The following is a 16,063-nucleotide window of genomic DNA, read 5'->3' as shown; positions in this document are numbered from 1 at the left end:
ATGTTCTGTCTCTGGTCCACGGTAATGTTCTGTCTCTGGTCCACAGTGATGTTCTGTCTCTGGTTCACGGTAATGTTCGGTTTCAAGGTAAAGTTCGGTCTCTGGTCCACAGTAATGTTCTGTATCTGGTCCACGGTAATGTTCTATCTATGTTCCACGGTAATGTTCTATCTCTGGTCCACGGTAATGTTCTGTCTCTGGTCCACGGTAATGTTCGATCTCTGGTCCACGATAATGTTCGGTTTCACGGTAATGTTCCGTCTCTGGTCCACGATAATGTTCTGTTTCTGTTTCACGGTAATGTTCCATTTCTGGTCCACGATAATTTTGTGTTTCTGTTTCACGGTAATGTTCCGTTTCTGGTCCACGATAATGTTCTGTTTCGGTTTCACGGTAATGTTCCGTTTCTGGTCCACGATAATGTTCTGTTTCGGTTTCACGGTAATGTTCCGTCTTTGGTCCACGGTAATGTTCCGTCTCTGGTCCACGATAATGTTGTGTTTCTGTTTCACGGTAATGTTCCGTTTCTGGTCCATGATAATGTTCTGTTTCACGGTAATGTTCTGTTTCTGGTCCATGGTAATGTTCTGTCTCTGGTCCACGGTAATGTTCAGTTTCAAGGTAAAGTTCGGTCTCTGGTCCACAGTAATGTTCTGTCTCTGGTCCACAGTGATGTTCTGTCTCTGGTCCACAGTAATGTTCTGTCTCTGGTCCACGGTAATGTTCTGTCTCTGGTACACGGTAATGTTCTGTCTCTGGTCCACGGTAATGTTCATTCTCTGGTCCACGATAATGTTCGGTTTCAAGGTAATGTTCCGTCTCTGGTCCACGATAATGTTCTGTTTCTGTTTCACGGTAATGTTCCGTTTCTGGTCCACGATAATTTTGTGTTTCTGTTTCACGGTAATGTTCCGTTTCTGGTCCACGATAATGTTGTGTTTCTGTTTCACGGTAATGTTCCGTCTCTGGTCCACGATAATGTTCGGTTTCACGATAATGTTCCGTTTCTTGTCCACGATAATGTTCTGTTTAGGTTTCACGGTAATGTTCTGTCTCTGGTCCACGATAATGTTCCGTCTCTGGTCCACGATAATGTTCTGTCTCTGGTCCACAATAATGTTCCGTTTCTGGTCCACGATAATGTTCTGTTTCGGTTTCACGGTAATGTTCTGTCTCTGGTCCACGGTAATGTTCTGTCTCTGGTCCACGGTAATGTTCGGTCTCTGGTCCACTGTAATGTTCTGTTTCACTGTAATGTTCTGTCTCTGGTCCACGGTAATGTTCGGTCTCTCATCCACAGTAATGTTCTGTTTCACGGTAATGTTCTGTTTCACTGTAATGTTCTGTCTCTGGTCCACAGTAATGTTCTGTTTCACGGTAATGTTCGGTCTCTGGTCCACGGTAATGTTCGGTTTCGGTTTCACGGTAATGTTCTGTTTCACTGTAATGTTCAGTCTCTGGTCCACAGTAATGTTCTGTTTCACGGTAATGTTCTGTTTCACGGTAATGTTCCGTCTTTGGTCCACGATAATGTTCTGTTTCACGGTAATGTTCCGTCTCTGGTCCACGGTAATGTTCTGGTCCACGGTAATGTTCCGTTTCTGGTCCACGATAATGTTCTGTTTCACGGTAATGTTCTGTTTCACGGTAATGTTCCGTCTTTGGTCCACGATAATGTTTTGTTTCACGGTAATGTTCTGTCTTTGGTACACAGTTATTGAAATAAACCTTTAAAAAAGGCTCCTAAGAGATAATTAACATCTATAATAAGAGCTTTCAGGATGGGAAGATCCCGTTTGGTTACCAGCTTGTGTAAAAGTTTGAGGGAAGATGTTATTACGTGGTTTAAACTAAATTAATTTTGGTAATAGTTTAACTCCTCCATCTACAGTAAAATAAAGGTTTATAACTGTTAGCCCGGTTTTTTCATTGGAAGCTCAAGAACAAGCTGGAGAAATCGTTTATTAAAAAAGTATTTATTAGTGGTCACAAGTAAAGTATATTGCAACGCTGGACTCGGAGTGCCAGAGCTCCCGCAGGAAATCCGTCAGGCCGAGCCCCGTTATCCGGAAACATGTTATATTTATATTCAGCTTTATCTCACAGAAGTTGTTTTCACACTTGTCAGAGTATAATTGGCCAGTTTTGGGTGACATGCTCAGGCCAGCTGCTGTCCTTGTTGTGTTCTTTGGATGTGATAAACAATGTGTGTGAGTGCTGTTTTAGGCGTGGATCTAATGTACCAGACCTATCTGCCCTAATAGAGATGTTTTGTCTGACCCAGTTGTTTATGTCCTTCTAAGGTCTTGGACCATTTAAGGTCATCTGTTGTGCAGTATGAGGAGAGTGGAAAAGTACCAGCTAGGAACATAGGTTATTTAGGAAAATACAGAATATGAATTTATAATGTCTAAGATCAAAGCCAATTATAACAAACTAAATAAATCGGTGTTTCTCCACCTGAAACCAGAAAGAAAAGTATTTCAGACAGAAGTTGGTGACACACTGGTGTTGTGCTGTTGGGGGTTTGTGTTTGTGTTTAACTGGCGACCTTTGATCAGTTCAGAATAAACATGGCGTCCATCAGCAGAGAAATGAAGCTTGTCGTCTTCTTACTACTCATCATCAATTCTATCCCAGCATGCATCGGGATCCCAGGAGGTCAGTTGTGTTCTTTCTCCTTCTTCATCTCTTCTTCATCTCCTTAATCTGTTGTCACCCATCGGGGACACGGATGTTGGGATGTAACTACGTCGTACGCAGCTACTGGGCCAAACTACAGAAATCAGCCGACTTCTCCTTGACATGTTTACCATATTTGATCAAATACTTTGATCCTACAAAACTTTTGACATATTTTACTTTAAACTTTAACTTTAAACTATGTTCGTCTGACAGCTTCAGTTGTTGATTGATCATAATTAATATGAAAATACTATTTTTTTATACTAAAAACACTAAAGAAACTTTAAGTTTCAATGTCTTTAGTTTTGCCTTTTCAGATGTTTCAATAGATCATTTTATTATAAGAAGTTTATCAATTTCATAGGTTTGAAAAGAAAAACCTTGGTTTTGCTTCAGCATTAAATTCCAAACTGCCGGACAAGTAGTAATAAAAGAATATTCATGTTTTTTATATACCATGAAAGTTACAGAAACATTTTAACACTCGCTAATGTTCTATTTATTGGGTTTTCTTGTAATTATTAACTTTATTCTATCCAAGTAAAGTAGTAAATTGTGATAATCCTAGCCATTTATACATTCACTGCTCACTGAAATTACATTTTCTTGTATCACAAACTGATCTGCGGTTTAAACAAAGAGATAAACAATCAACTTTGTTTGGGTAAATAAAGGGAACTACAAATGCTAACATCCCAGCATTAGCATGCTAGCTAAGCTTAATTACAAAATTACACAAATAGCAAAAAATTAAGAATTAATTCTTCCGTAGCAGAAAATATTTCGCATTTGTGATTATTTTGTATCTTTTCCCCTTAAAGTCAGCATTAGCAACACTGTTAGCCGAAGCTAATTAAAGAACAAAATCCTTCCTTTAAGCTCTTTGCATTGTTTAACTTAAATCTATACTTACACACTATTTCCTTGTTTTCATTGTAATAAAAAACTATATTTATATAAATAAAATATTTTCTGTTTGACAATTGTTTGATCTCAGATGAATTCCCATGCAAAGAACATTGGTCGCTTTGAATGAAATCTTGATTTCTTAGTTTTCTATTCACTGCCAACTTAAATAATTTTTTTACTAATCACAATTTCATCTGTATTCATTCATTTATACAACTTGTGTCATGGTGAACTTAGTTCAGGCAACTTTTGTCAGAGAACCAAAAACTCTAAAATCCCTGGTTGCTAAAGTTACGTTAGCATGCTAACTTGTGTTGTAACATTAGCAACACCACTAGCTTAGCTTAACTACAAAATTAGAGAAATACCACTCAAATATAAATATATATATGTTTCATTCAATCTGATTCAATCTAAATCAGTTTGATCTTGACCCTGCCTGAAACAGTTCAGTTAATCATGACGTATGCTACCCCTGTGGGTCATGTCCTTCTATATTATCATTTTACAGAGTAGACAATCGAACTATCTTTCAGACTGTTACCACATGCATATTAGTGAAAATTCCAAAAATAATCATTTTAATTCCTTTAATTCCTGTTTTAGTCCTGAACCTCAGTTAAAGGTGATGGAGTGTTGTATGTTTCCATTAAGGGGGAGTGCTTATGGACAGACTCGAAGCCAGCGTTTTCCTGCATCGCACTCGCCGGGCAAACTTTATGTTCGAGGAGCTGAGACAAGGCAACATAGAGCGAGAATGTTATGAGGAGAAATGTTCCTACGAGGAGGCCAAAGAGATCTTCGCCCTGCCGCAGCAGCTGGTACATCAAGATTCATCCTGATGTTCTCTCGTTGTTCTTTGTTTCTTCTTCATTGACTTGTGTTTCCTCTTCATCCAGGAGAACTTCTGGAGGATGTACAAAGGTATAGAGACTAAGCAAGGCTTTAACATTGAGGAAGACTTCTGTGAACTTTATCTCCAAAGTCTCTTCTACTGTATTTTCAATTAACTTTGATTACACACAGTTTAATTTAAATATACAGTCCAATTCAATTCAATTTAGTGGCATTTATAAAGCACCGAACCACAACAAATGTTGTGTCAAGCCTCTTCAAAGATACAATCCAATTCAAGCCAATTACAATCCAATCAAATTCATTAAATTTCAAATGAATCCAATTCATTCATACAGAACCAATTTAAAAAAAGATGCCTAGCTAAGTAAATCCCCCGTCCTGTTTGCAGCTGTCGATGGCTGCTTGTCTTCGCCCTGTCGGAACGGAGCAACCTGCACTCGCCACATCAACAGCTACATCTGCAAATGTCCGCCTGGTTTTCACGGAGTGAACTGTGAGAAGGGTAGGAACCACAGAAGCAATGTTCACACCTCTTTAGATGGCACTGTTGCTGTGAGAGTAGCTGTATCTCCGTGTCTCCGCAGTGCGTTCGACGTCAAACGGCTGCCGCTTTAAAAATGGAGGATGTGAGCATTTCTGCAGAGAGCTTCCGGATCGTTCCCCTCTCTGTTTTTGTGCTCCGGGTTACGGTCTGGATCAGGACAACAGCACCTGCCTGCCTGAAGGTCTGACTTCGTTTAGAGATTCTCAAGTTGAAAATTCAAACTGTGAACGAACTGATCTGGGAAATCATAGCCAGGAACTGTTCTTGTTCGTAATCCCACCATCAATAGGAAAGCTGAACTGTATGGTAGACAAGTCAGTATTGCTTCGTATTGCCTTAATCAAGCATTTGTTCCTTTTTTCAAGGGTAGAGTTGTTAGAAAAGAATTCCTCAAGTCCTTTGTGACCAAAAACATCAGTTTTGTTTGGTTCGACTCTTTATTAAACGACCACCCGATGACCACCGTGTACAGACTAGTTTATCCAACCCAGACAAGAATAATGTGCATTTTCTTTGAGATTTGTTTCAGATTACCTTGATGATTGGCTTGAAAATTACAAAATATTAACCGTTCCATTTTGTACAAATAGCCTACTACAAATAGCTTAGAACTGAAGAAGCCTTTCAGATTAGAGGTGAAACATCTTCAAGAACCAAGAGGAACTCCAGCTGCCCTTATTCTGGGGACTCTCAACCAAAATATCCATCCTCACAAAGCATGGATTAAACTGAGAGATTCACCCGGTTTCATTGTGGTTCTTCATATATTGATTGTGCTTCAGCTTAGTCGAACTGAATTCTTTGGATAATTGGTCTCAGACGCAACCCGTTGATTGTTCTTATCGATTGTCTGATTCAGAAAGTGTCGTCTGTGGAAGACCGCTGGTACATTTTGCACCGAGGGTTGTTAACGGACAGATCTGCCCCAAAGGACATTGTCCATGGCAGGTAAGTCCTCCACCTTAATCAGATCAACTCATACAATGCTCCACCAGGGCGATGAAAGACATTTCAGAATTGAGACCACATATTTGTTTATTTGCAGTACTGTGAAAAAGTCCTGATCCGTGCTTATGTCCATGTAAACAGGAAATAATTCCAGAATGTTTGTCCAATTCTAAGAAGCTTTAAAGTTAATAAACACTGGTTCATCCCTTGAGTTAGGAGCCTTTTTTCTGCCTGAATGGGTCAAAGGTCAGAGTTAAGTGGCTGAACAAAGAAAAAACACATTCCTCTGAAAATGTTCAGGTACAAGGACTGAAGATGAGGGAAAAAGCAGAAAATGTCCAAAGAAAACTGTGAAAGAGCTTCAGAAAGCTGCAGAACTGTTGATCAGGACACTTTAAAGGTTTCAGAAAGCTGCAGAACTATTGATCAGGACACTTTAAAGGTTTCAGAAAGCTGCAGAACTGTTGATCAGGACACTTTAAAGGTTACAGAAAGCTGCAGAACTGTTGATCAGGACACTTTAAAGGTTACAGAAAGCTGCAGAACTGTTGATCAGGACACTTTAAAGGTTTCAGAAAGCTGCAGAACTGTTGATCAGGACACTTTAAAGGTTTCAGAAAGCTGCAGAACTGTTGATCAGGACACTTTAAAGGTTTCAGAAAGCTGCAGAACTGTTGATCAGGACACTTTAAAGGTTTCAGAAAGCTGCAGAACTGTTGATCAGGACACTTTAAAGGTTTCAGAAAGCTGCAGAACTGTTGATCAGGACACTTTAAAGGTTTCAGAAAGCTGCAGAACTGTTGATCAGGACACTTTAAAGGTTACAGAAAGCTGCAGAACTGTTGATCAGGACACTTTAAAGGTTTCAGAAAGCTGCAGAACTGTTGATCAGGACACTTTGAAGGTTACAGGAACAGAAATAAATGAGACTGATCGGGGGTTTTGTACAGTACATTATCTCAAGTAGTTTTGTTTCTTACTAAATAAAGAACAGGATATATTTTTTGTATTATAATCAGATTTTCACATCTGGTGTCCCACCTGGATCTACACTGGAACCTCTTCCATTCTCTGTGCACATAGTAGCATTTAGCAAATACTTAAATGTTCATTTATTTTTTGACAATACATCTATATTCATGTAACTGCCAAAAAAATGCTAACATGATAACATAAAGCTCTTTAATCGCATCCTAAAGTGAGGCTCGGGAATTACTTCAGACTTGATTAGTCTTGTTTGAGTCTCGTTTGAGTCTGGTTTAAGGCTAGTTTAAGGCTGGTTTAAGGCTGGTTTAAATCTGTTTTAAGGCTGGTTTAAGGCTAGTTTAAGGCTGGTTTGAGTATGGTTTAAGTCTGGTTTAAGTATGGTTTAAGGCTAGTTTAAGGCTGGCTGCTTTGAAGCAAAACATAAAGAAACAAGGGCTAGATCCGGACCTTTGGACCACACTGTGTGGTAATAAAACACCGGTTCAGAGTTTAGTTGAACCAGAGACAACTAACATTTTTAATTCTCATACAGTGAACCTGATTTATCTCTTTTAAGGGAACAGGTGGACCTTGAATTATTTCCAAAGAGCCTCATATTCTGATTAAATCCTGTTGAAGAATCTCTTTGTTTTTCACCTTTTAATTTTTCTCAGATCAATAAACCTTTTGTCTATCAGCTGAAATAAGTCAATTTGACTGTGCTGTCTGGTTAATTATTGATCGTATTGGCTCTTGGTTCAGGCTCTGTTGACTGAAAATAACGTGTTCAGCTGTGGAGCCATCATCCTATCAGATCAGTGGATTTTAACTGCCGCCCACTGCGTTTGGCTGAAACCTATCGCCATCTTCCACGTCACAGTTGGTAAGAGAAGAACTATATTCCTCTGGTTTTAAGAGTGAACTCACCTTGATACTTCACACCGTGCTCATATTACACAGAGATGACCAGGTTAGAATTAGGGTGAAAGTAGATTTCTGTTGTGCTTGTGTAGGAAAACACGACTTAAAGGAGAACGAGAAGACGGAGCAGCGGCGGCGTGTTCTCCAAGTCGTGATCCACCCCAACTACAACCACTCCAACACCGACAGCGATCTGGCGTTACTGAAGCTTCATCGCCCCGTCAAACTGGGTCGCTATGTGGTGCCCATTTGCCTCCCTGCCCGGAACAGCACCTTCCTTCGCACACTGGCCAACATCCGCCACTCCACCGTGTCTGGATGGGGCCGCTTAGTGGAGTTTGGGCCCCCTGCTCGATTCCTGCAGCGCCTGGTCTTGCCCAGGGTCCCGCTGCAGGAGTGCCGCCTTCACACCAAGCTCAACATCACTGGGAATATGATGTGTGCTGGGTGGAGGAGTGGCGGTCAGGACGCCTGCTCAGGTGACAGCGGCGGGCCGCTCGTGACTCGCTACAAGAAAACCTGGTTCCTGACCGGAGTGGTGAGCTGGGGGAAGGGGTGCGCCAAGGAAAACATGTATGGTGTGTACGCCAAAGTTGGCAACTTCTTGGACTGGATCGAGGACATAAAGACCACCCGCTGAAACTGGGTCAGGGTACAGCTGCCATGAGATAAAACACATCGTCCAATAAGTATTAGAAAAGCAGCAATTATTGTCAATGTGATGCAATTTTACAAAGATAAAGTTCAACGATATGTTGGTTGACAGCCTCATATTAGGTGTTTCCATCCAACAGTTCACAAATCTTTAAGAATATCTGAAAAGAAAAGACAAGTCAATTTATTCAGATAAATTAACTTAAATAAAAATAACTTTTTGACAAATTTGCTTTAATTGTACATGAGAGATAATACCCCAGCCAGAACCAATCAGAACCAAGAGTCCCGAAATGTTAATCACTGCCCCTTCCACAGTTGCCATGGTTACCTGCCATGGTTACCAGCCTTTGAGGGCAGAGCTGAAGCACAGCAGAGAGGGAGGGGGAGGGGCCTGCACCTTGTTTTCATTCAAATTTTCAAACTTTTTCTCACGGTTACGGATCTCTGCTCTAAAACAGCTGAATTCATTAAAAGGTTGAAGCACAAACTGGAAAAGATGCTTTAAAACAGACGTGGGAATCAGATGTTTCAACATTTTGTGACTTTTCCAGTCGTATTGTCCAAGTATTTCCAAAATAACATGTCCTACTCTGTTTCAATGAATAAAAACATGCTTATATAGCAACCAAAATATTGGTGATTTGATTTTTTCTGTAATTTTATTTTCTCTTTACCTAAGAACTCGCATTCATGTCAACATGTGTTGCTTAAAATTAGAGTTTTTCACACAACTCAGTCGTGTTTTCTTCTTCTGATGCTTAAGCTACAAAGTTAATTAAAGGGTTTGTTTTAAACCAAAAATCAAACCATAATGGTTTGATTACAATTAGTTATTTTACTAAATCTTGTAAAAGTTGTTTATTTTCATTTTTACCCCTTCGGTCATTAAATCCCATCCACGAATCCCAGAGTTTCCTGATTTATCACCTTTAAATAAATGATAAATTAGGTGATGCATTAATAAAAATATATTTTCTTTATTTAACAGTAAATTGATTGTTTTCTGGATTGAAAAGATTTAGTTAAACACTGAATTCACCGATTGATTTCAGTCCTGAAGTCAACTTGCTTGACTTTCTATTTGTTTGAAAAAAGCAAAACTCAATCAGTCTGAGCAGGAAGCGAATTGTTCAAACTGGAAAAAAAGTATTTCTGAAGGGGGCAGCGGTCAGTTTGCATTTCATCACTCGGGGTATCTCCATGGCAACATGTGACCGGCAGCAGCAGCCCGGTGGGAGGAGGATGAACTTTGTACCTTCAGGTCCACAAAGACGAAGGACGGCAGCTTTCTGATGAAATCCACCATGTGGCTGAGAGTCTTCGTCACCTTCGTCTTCTGCCTCCACAGCTGTCGGCCGGCTTCAGGTGAGGAAGCTCCACCCGTTACTTCTGTAATGTTCAGCAGAAAGTTGTGAAGCAGAAGGTTCGTGTTTCCTGTCAGTCGACAAGTTAAACGTGCGTCAGAGTCTGAGGGAAAATGGATCTTCAACCAGATCTTCCTCTAGTTTCTCATAATCTCCCCTGGGCCTCTTCGATGAGAGCAGCGTTCAGTTTAATTACTTCAGTTAGACGGTTTGAATGTGAAGACACTTTAATTCAGATCAAATCATCTGGTGGTAGAAACCAGATCCGGTGCTAATCATTCAGGTTTCATTCAGGGTGGCGGAGCTTCAGACCTTAAAGTCTGACACTTGGCTTGATATTGTACATCAAGCTTTGTTTGCATGGTCACATCAGCTGCAAAATGCTGCTTCTTGGGACGGTGCCAAAAGGCTTTATCTTCCCAGCTGAAGCAAGATGGGGCTGAGAATCGATGGAATGAAAGAACTGGTGATTAATAGGAAGATTAGTTGATAGGGTTATGTTTTCAGCCATTTTGAGACTAGACGGCAGCTTTGTTTGGGCAGAGAAAGATGTGTCCAGATTATGAGATTATCGACTCCAAGCTCAGATGGAGATATTATTTCGAACTGAACCAACGGCCCAAACGTGATTCTTTAGGAGTCCTGACTAAGTCCTCCCTCCCTGCAGTCTTCCTGGACCCACATGGAGCCCACGGCGTCCTGGTCCGGACTCGCAGGTACAACTCCGGCTGGTTCGAGGAGCTGCAGATGGGGGATCTGAAGCGGGAGTGTGTGGAGGAGAAATGCAGCTTCGAGGAGGCCAGAGAGGTGTTCGAACACACCGAGCTGACGGTGCGACTCAGAAACAACTGATCACAGAAATGTATAAATCATGGGAAAAGGCAGCTGCTACACTTTACACAGCCCAGAGTTCACGTACGTTAGCCATGCTTTAGGTTTATTGCACGTAGATTTGATGTAAACGTGTCATAATTATGAGATTACGTAAGTAGATAAGATGCTGAAAGGAAAAAATACTGAGAAAATACTGAACAGGTCAACCAAAGATAGTCTGTTGCACAAATATATGGAAAAGCCCAAAGAAACACACAACAGCAAGGAAACTGAGATCAAACTCAAAGTAACGCCTGAAAACTGACCAATCACAGCTATAAAAGGTTCCAAATGACCACAAAGAGACCCCGAACAACCAAAAGTAGACATAAAGATAGAAAATGATCTGAAACAGACACAAATCAACAAAGTTCTGATCACAGAGAAACATGCAACTGCAAAGAGACGCGAAACAGGCTCAAAGAGACCAAATACGACAAGAAAAGTTGGAAAAACAACATGAACCAAGGACAAAAAGACCAGAAACAAGGTGACCAGACACAGACAGAAACAATTAGAATTATACACAAAACAACCTCAGACATGAAAAAGACCTAAATAAATGACCAAAGAGCCACAAAATGCCCATAAACAGACTGAAACTGGCTCTGAACCAAACTCCAGACGACAGCTTTAAAGCTAACGGCTGTTTTTGTGTGGTTACGGTCGAACTATCCGCTCATCTTTACCCTTAGATGGCTTTTTGTTTCTTCATCCATTTCTGATGTTTTCGTATGTTTTAACTTGTCTGTTTCCTCCTCAGAACGAGTTCTGGAAGCTTTACTCCAGTAAGCAGCATTTATTTTCCTTTGAAAAGTCTCAGGATCATGATTTTAATCCTTAACCCTTGGACAGATCTGAATGAGTAGCCTTTGAATGGCATGAAAGGTCAGGAATGATAGAATAACTCATTTTTGGGCCATTTTGTGTGAAACTACACAACAGAAACACATTTTCACAGATCCTGATGTGTTGAATAATCCCTGCGTCTTTCAGTCCCAGACAGCTGTAAGTCCAACCCCTGTCAGAACGGCGCCACCTGTCTCATTGAGGACACGTCCTACGCCTGCCTTTGTTTACCACAGTTCAGAGGACTCAACTGCGAGCTCGGTGAGCGCAACACACCTGCGTTTCCAGCCTTATTAGGTCAGGAAGTCCGTCTGCAAACCTTCAACCAGAATTGTTTCCATAAGCGAGCGTTATGGAAAGTTTACTCAATAAAATGTTCGAATGAAGGTAACAAAATTAATGTAAAGGACGTTTTTAGATGATTTTCTTTAATACACTTAATAACAACAAAGAGTTGAAACTGCAGTCCGGTGAATAATGACAGAAAGAATTCAAACAGAGTTTAGATCATCTTTGTATTTATCTGAAGGTTCTTGTGTGAAATGAGGTAAAAAGGGCTCCAGCCAAAGCCTCCGATATTCAAAGAACCGACGCTCCCTCACTTCTACAGACACTCAGTCAGTTACAGACTGAAGGGTCAGAGATTCCTCAAGGAAATGCGTTCTTGGTTGTGAGGTCGAGTCGATGCTCTTCATCATCCTCAGGACCCAGAAATCTCGAATCAGTGGTTTGTTTCTCCTGCCAGCAACAGTCAGTGAAAGGTTTGGATTCGTTCGCTACACCACGCAGACGACAGTTTTCTGAACAAGAACCAGTACCGTGGGAGACTGAAGCTGAGGGTCGAGGCTGTTCCAACACTGAAAGGACACGAGTTTCAACCTTCAAATGTCTGCGTATGAATGGATTTAAGTCTAAATGTAGTGTTCACACTGAGTGAAAAGGCAGCTAAAGTGGCTAACGCTACGACTAACGGTAAATTTATACCAAAGACAACCGAACGGATCCATTTGTTGCTTCTTAAACTGCTCAGAAACAGTTTTAAATCACAGATTAAACATTCTGCAAACACTCCAGATCTTACAGGGTCACTATTTGTAAGACCACAATTAGATTTTTTGAGGTTGTTTCCCATCATGCACCTGGTGGAAACTCTTAATAACAATGAGGTCGACTGATAAGCAGCTTTTAGCTCCAGGTGCAGACGAAAAATCGTAGAGACGTTCGTGCCGTTTCCATAACGCAGTTAGTTGCTCCTCCGTTTGTTTTTGCCTCATCGCCATGGTTACCGTCAGCCACGGCACATGTATTGGTTGGAAATGTAGAACATGTCACTGAACGACACAGTTAAGATGGTATTACACATGTCTGATGTTTAATACCATCACCAGATGTGAGAAATACCGCCTTACAACAGCCTGGACTGAGTTTTATGACCACCTGACACCAAATAACTCTCTGAGATTCTTCCTGATTTTATTGTGAAATCGGTGCCAGCTTTACTGTTGGAAACACAAATTGAGGCACTTTTAAAAATCTGCACATCGTCAGCTAAACACTGAGCTTGTTGGGCTTATCTTGCGCTTCTTTTCATGAACTATAACTGCTGGTTTGTGTCTGCAGAACGGCGCTCTGAGTCTGAAAGTTGCCTGCTGCAGAACGGACACTGCGAACATTTCTGTGACGAAGACACGTACGGGCGAAGACTCTCTTGCTCGTGTGCAGACGGCTACTTCCTCGACCACGATGGGCGGAGCTGTGTAGCAAAAGGTTTGTTTGGGATTAGCAGTGTGGGATCATGTGCCAGAGAACGGAACAAAAGGCAGCCGACATCCAAAGAAGAGCTTTGGGATGTCCTTCAAGAAGCCTGGAGAACTATTCCTGAAGACTCCTTAAAGAAATGACAGAAAGCTTGTCTCACAGGGTTTTCACTGCACCCGTTTCCTCCTGCTGGGTTTTACAGGAAGGGATGAGGGCAAAGATTTGCACTGTCCTGAATATGCTTTGCTGTTGTTTCAGAGTCAGTAGCCTGCGGCATGGTCCCCGTCCTCCAGGGAAAGAACAAAGACGAACGTCTCCGAATTGTGGGAGGGACTGAATGTCCGAAAGGTGAATGCCCCTGGCAGGTAGGCGGGAGTCCATCCATTCCATGACTTATGATTAACTGGAGGGTTAATCCACAGGGTTACTATGGAGATGCATCCGAGAGGGAAGTTCCCACATTCTGGCAGACCTGGACAGAAGTCCCAGAGTTTCTGCTAAATGTATCAGGTGTTTGTTGGTTTCGGAGGTCGTACATTTTCTCCTCCTCCTACAGAAATGAATATAAACTAGAATACAAATGCTGCCCATTAGCAACATGTTTCATATGAAATGCAGCTGGAGGGAAGATGGTGAATGTCTGCTCCCTTACACTGTTCTGCCGTGCTGTTGGAAGGTTCTGCTGGTGTATAAAGGCAAAGGTTTCTGTGGGGGAGTGATCTTCAAACCCACCTGGATCCTCACAGCATCTCACTGCCTGGAGAACAGCGACAGCAGGTTCCTGAAAGTGGTCGCAGGTACGAGAACCTCCGCTGCAGCTCGTTTTGCCTTCTCACGTCAGAGTTTGGAACGCAGTTAGCTTCCTTTATTCCTGTGATATATCTAACCGGGGCTCACACCAAAAGTACTACTACTTCTACTTCTTCTGCCGCCGGAAGCAGCCAAAGGGGCGGGGCTTATATGTATAGCAACTAGCAGATATATATAATAATCCATCCATACATCGGTTCCCTCTTTCACCATGGATCGTACTCTGGGCCTTCTTTGTGTTTCTTTGTGTTTGCGCTCCGCCGTTTTCTGCCTTTTTCCCGCCTTCGGAATCCAGATCGGCCCTAATTGGCTGTCGTCGCGTCGTGTCACTGCTCATTTGCATAAAGTTGAGCCTTTCTCAACTCTTGAAGCTCACAACGCCGGCCGCTCATCGACGCCAGCTTACATTGAAAATGAACGGCAGCTGGCCGCTCACGACACTTTTGGTGTGAGCCCCGGTAAATATCCTTTTCCATTTCTATTCATCCAATATGTTCTTAATTTATTGGATTGTGAAGAAGACTGTGCATCCATCCTCATGAGGAAGCCTTTAAGTTTCCAAATGTTGACCCCTTTCCCTGCTTGTTGTCTGTCAGGCGAACACAACATCGTGGTCAACGAGTCCACAGAGCAGGTCATCCAGGTCGCAGAGATCATTATGCACGAGAACTATGCCACGGACACCGCCGACAATGACATCGCCCTCCTCCGCCTGGCTACCCCGATAGTCTACTCGCAGTACGCCGTCCCCATCTGCCTGCCGACGCAACCGATGGCGGAACGCGAGCTGTGGGCCATTGACCTTCACACCGTTAGCGGCTGGGGGAGGCGCAGTGAAAATGGGCCCACCTCAAACCTACTCAGACGCACCAAAGTGCCCCGGATGCGGACGCAGACCTGCGTCGAGGAGAGTGGGGTCCAGCTCACGAAGAACATGTTCTGCGCCGGATACTTAGATGGACGAACAGACTCGTGCAAAGGGGACAGCGGCGGTCCGCTGGTGACGCAGTACAAGCAGACGGCGTTCCTGCTGGGGATCGTGAGCTGGGGGAAGGGCTGCGCCCGGCCGGGCAACTACGGCATCTACACCCGAGTATCCAACTACCTGGAGTGGATCCACAACCGAACAGTAACACCGGTTCAACCAGCAGGAACACCGGTTCAACCACCAGTCCAACCGAACAGTAACACCAGTTCAACCGAACAGTAACACCGTTTCAACCAGCAATAACACCGGATCAACCACCAGCCCAACCGAACAGTAACACCGGTTCAACCACCAATCCAACCGAACAGTAACACCAGTTCAACCGAACAGTAACACCGGTTCAACCACCAGTAACACCGGTTCAACCAGCAGGAACACCGGTTCAACCACCAGTCCAACCGAACAGTAACACCAGTTCAACCGAACAGTAACACCGGTTCAACCAGCAGGAACACCGGTTCAACCACCAATCCAACCGAACAGTAACACCAGTTCAACCGAACAGTAACACCGGTTCAACCACCAGTAACACCGGTTCAATCAGCAGTAACACCGGTTCAACCACCAGTAACACCGGTTCAACCAGCAGTAACACCGGTTCAACCAGCAGTAACACCGGTTCAATCAGCAGTAACACCGGATCAACCACCAGTAACACCGGTTCAATCAGCAGTAACACCGGTTCAACCAGCAGTAACACCCGTTCAACCACCAGTAACACCGGTTCAACCACCAGTAACACCGGTTCAATCAGCAGTAACACCGGTTCAACCAGCAGTAACACCGGTTCAATCACCAGTAACACCGGTTCAATCACCAGTAACACCGGTTCAACCACCAGTAACACCGGTTCAACCACCAGTAACACCGGTTCAACCACCAGTAACACCGGTTCAATCAGCAGTAACACCGGTTCAACCTGATGACCTGAGG

General features: G+C 42.7%; 1 protein-coding gene across 1 annotated transcript; it reads left to right on the top strand.

The window, feature by feature from the left end:
- Nucleotides 1–2,546: 2,546 nt before the first annotated feature.
- On the top strand, nt 2,547–15,811 carry LOC140291263 (uncharacterized). Its single transcript, XM_072379402.1, has 17 exons — nt 2,547–2,661; nt 4,249–4,415; nt 4,494–4,518; nt 4,841–4,954; nt 5,037–5,177; nt 5,856–5,944; nt 7,673–7,793; nt 7,924–8,468; nt 9,706–9,853; nt 10,520–10,683; nt 11,489–11,513; nt 11,722–11,835; nt 13,195–13,341; nt 13,591–13,697; nt 14,009–14,129; nt 14,739–15,335; nt 15,448–15,811. Exons 1-17 carry the CDS (start codon nt 2,574–2,576, stop codon nt 15,537–15,539), a joined length of 2,805 nt encoding a protein of 934 aa, XP_072235503.1. The 5' UTR covers nt 2,547–2,573; the 3' UTR covers nt 15,540–15,811.
- The last annotated feature ends 252 nt before the right edge of the window (nt 15,812–16,063 follow it).

The sequence above is a fragment of the Leuresthes tenuis genome, unplaced genomic scaffold, assembly GCF_036924035.1.
Source record: "Leuresthes tenuis unplaced genomic scaffold, fLeuTen1.0.hap1 SCAF_1, whole genome shotgun sequence".
Lineage (NCBI taxonomy): Eukaryota > Metazoa > Chordata > Actinopteri > Atheriniformes > Atherinopsidae > Leuresthes > Leuresthes tenuis.
The sequence above is the reverse complement of the archived record's forward strand: the minus strand, read 5'-3'. Positions and strand labels throughout refer to the sequence as shown.

Excerpts from the sequence above, each read along its gene's own strand:
- LOC140291263 (XM_072379402.1), top strand. The coding sequence starts at position 2,574 with ATGGCGTCCATCAGCAGAGAAATGAAGCTTGTCGTCTTCTTACTACTC. Across the intron at positions 4,416-4,493 it reads TCGCCCTGCCGCAGCAGCTG|GAGAACTTCTGGAGGATGTA; the intron begins GTACATCAAGAT and ends CTCTTCATCCAG. Across the intron at positions 11,836-13,194 it reads AGGACTCAACTGCGAGCTCG|AACGGCGCTCTGAGTCTGAA; the intron begins GTGAGCGCAACA and ends TTGTGTCTGCAG.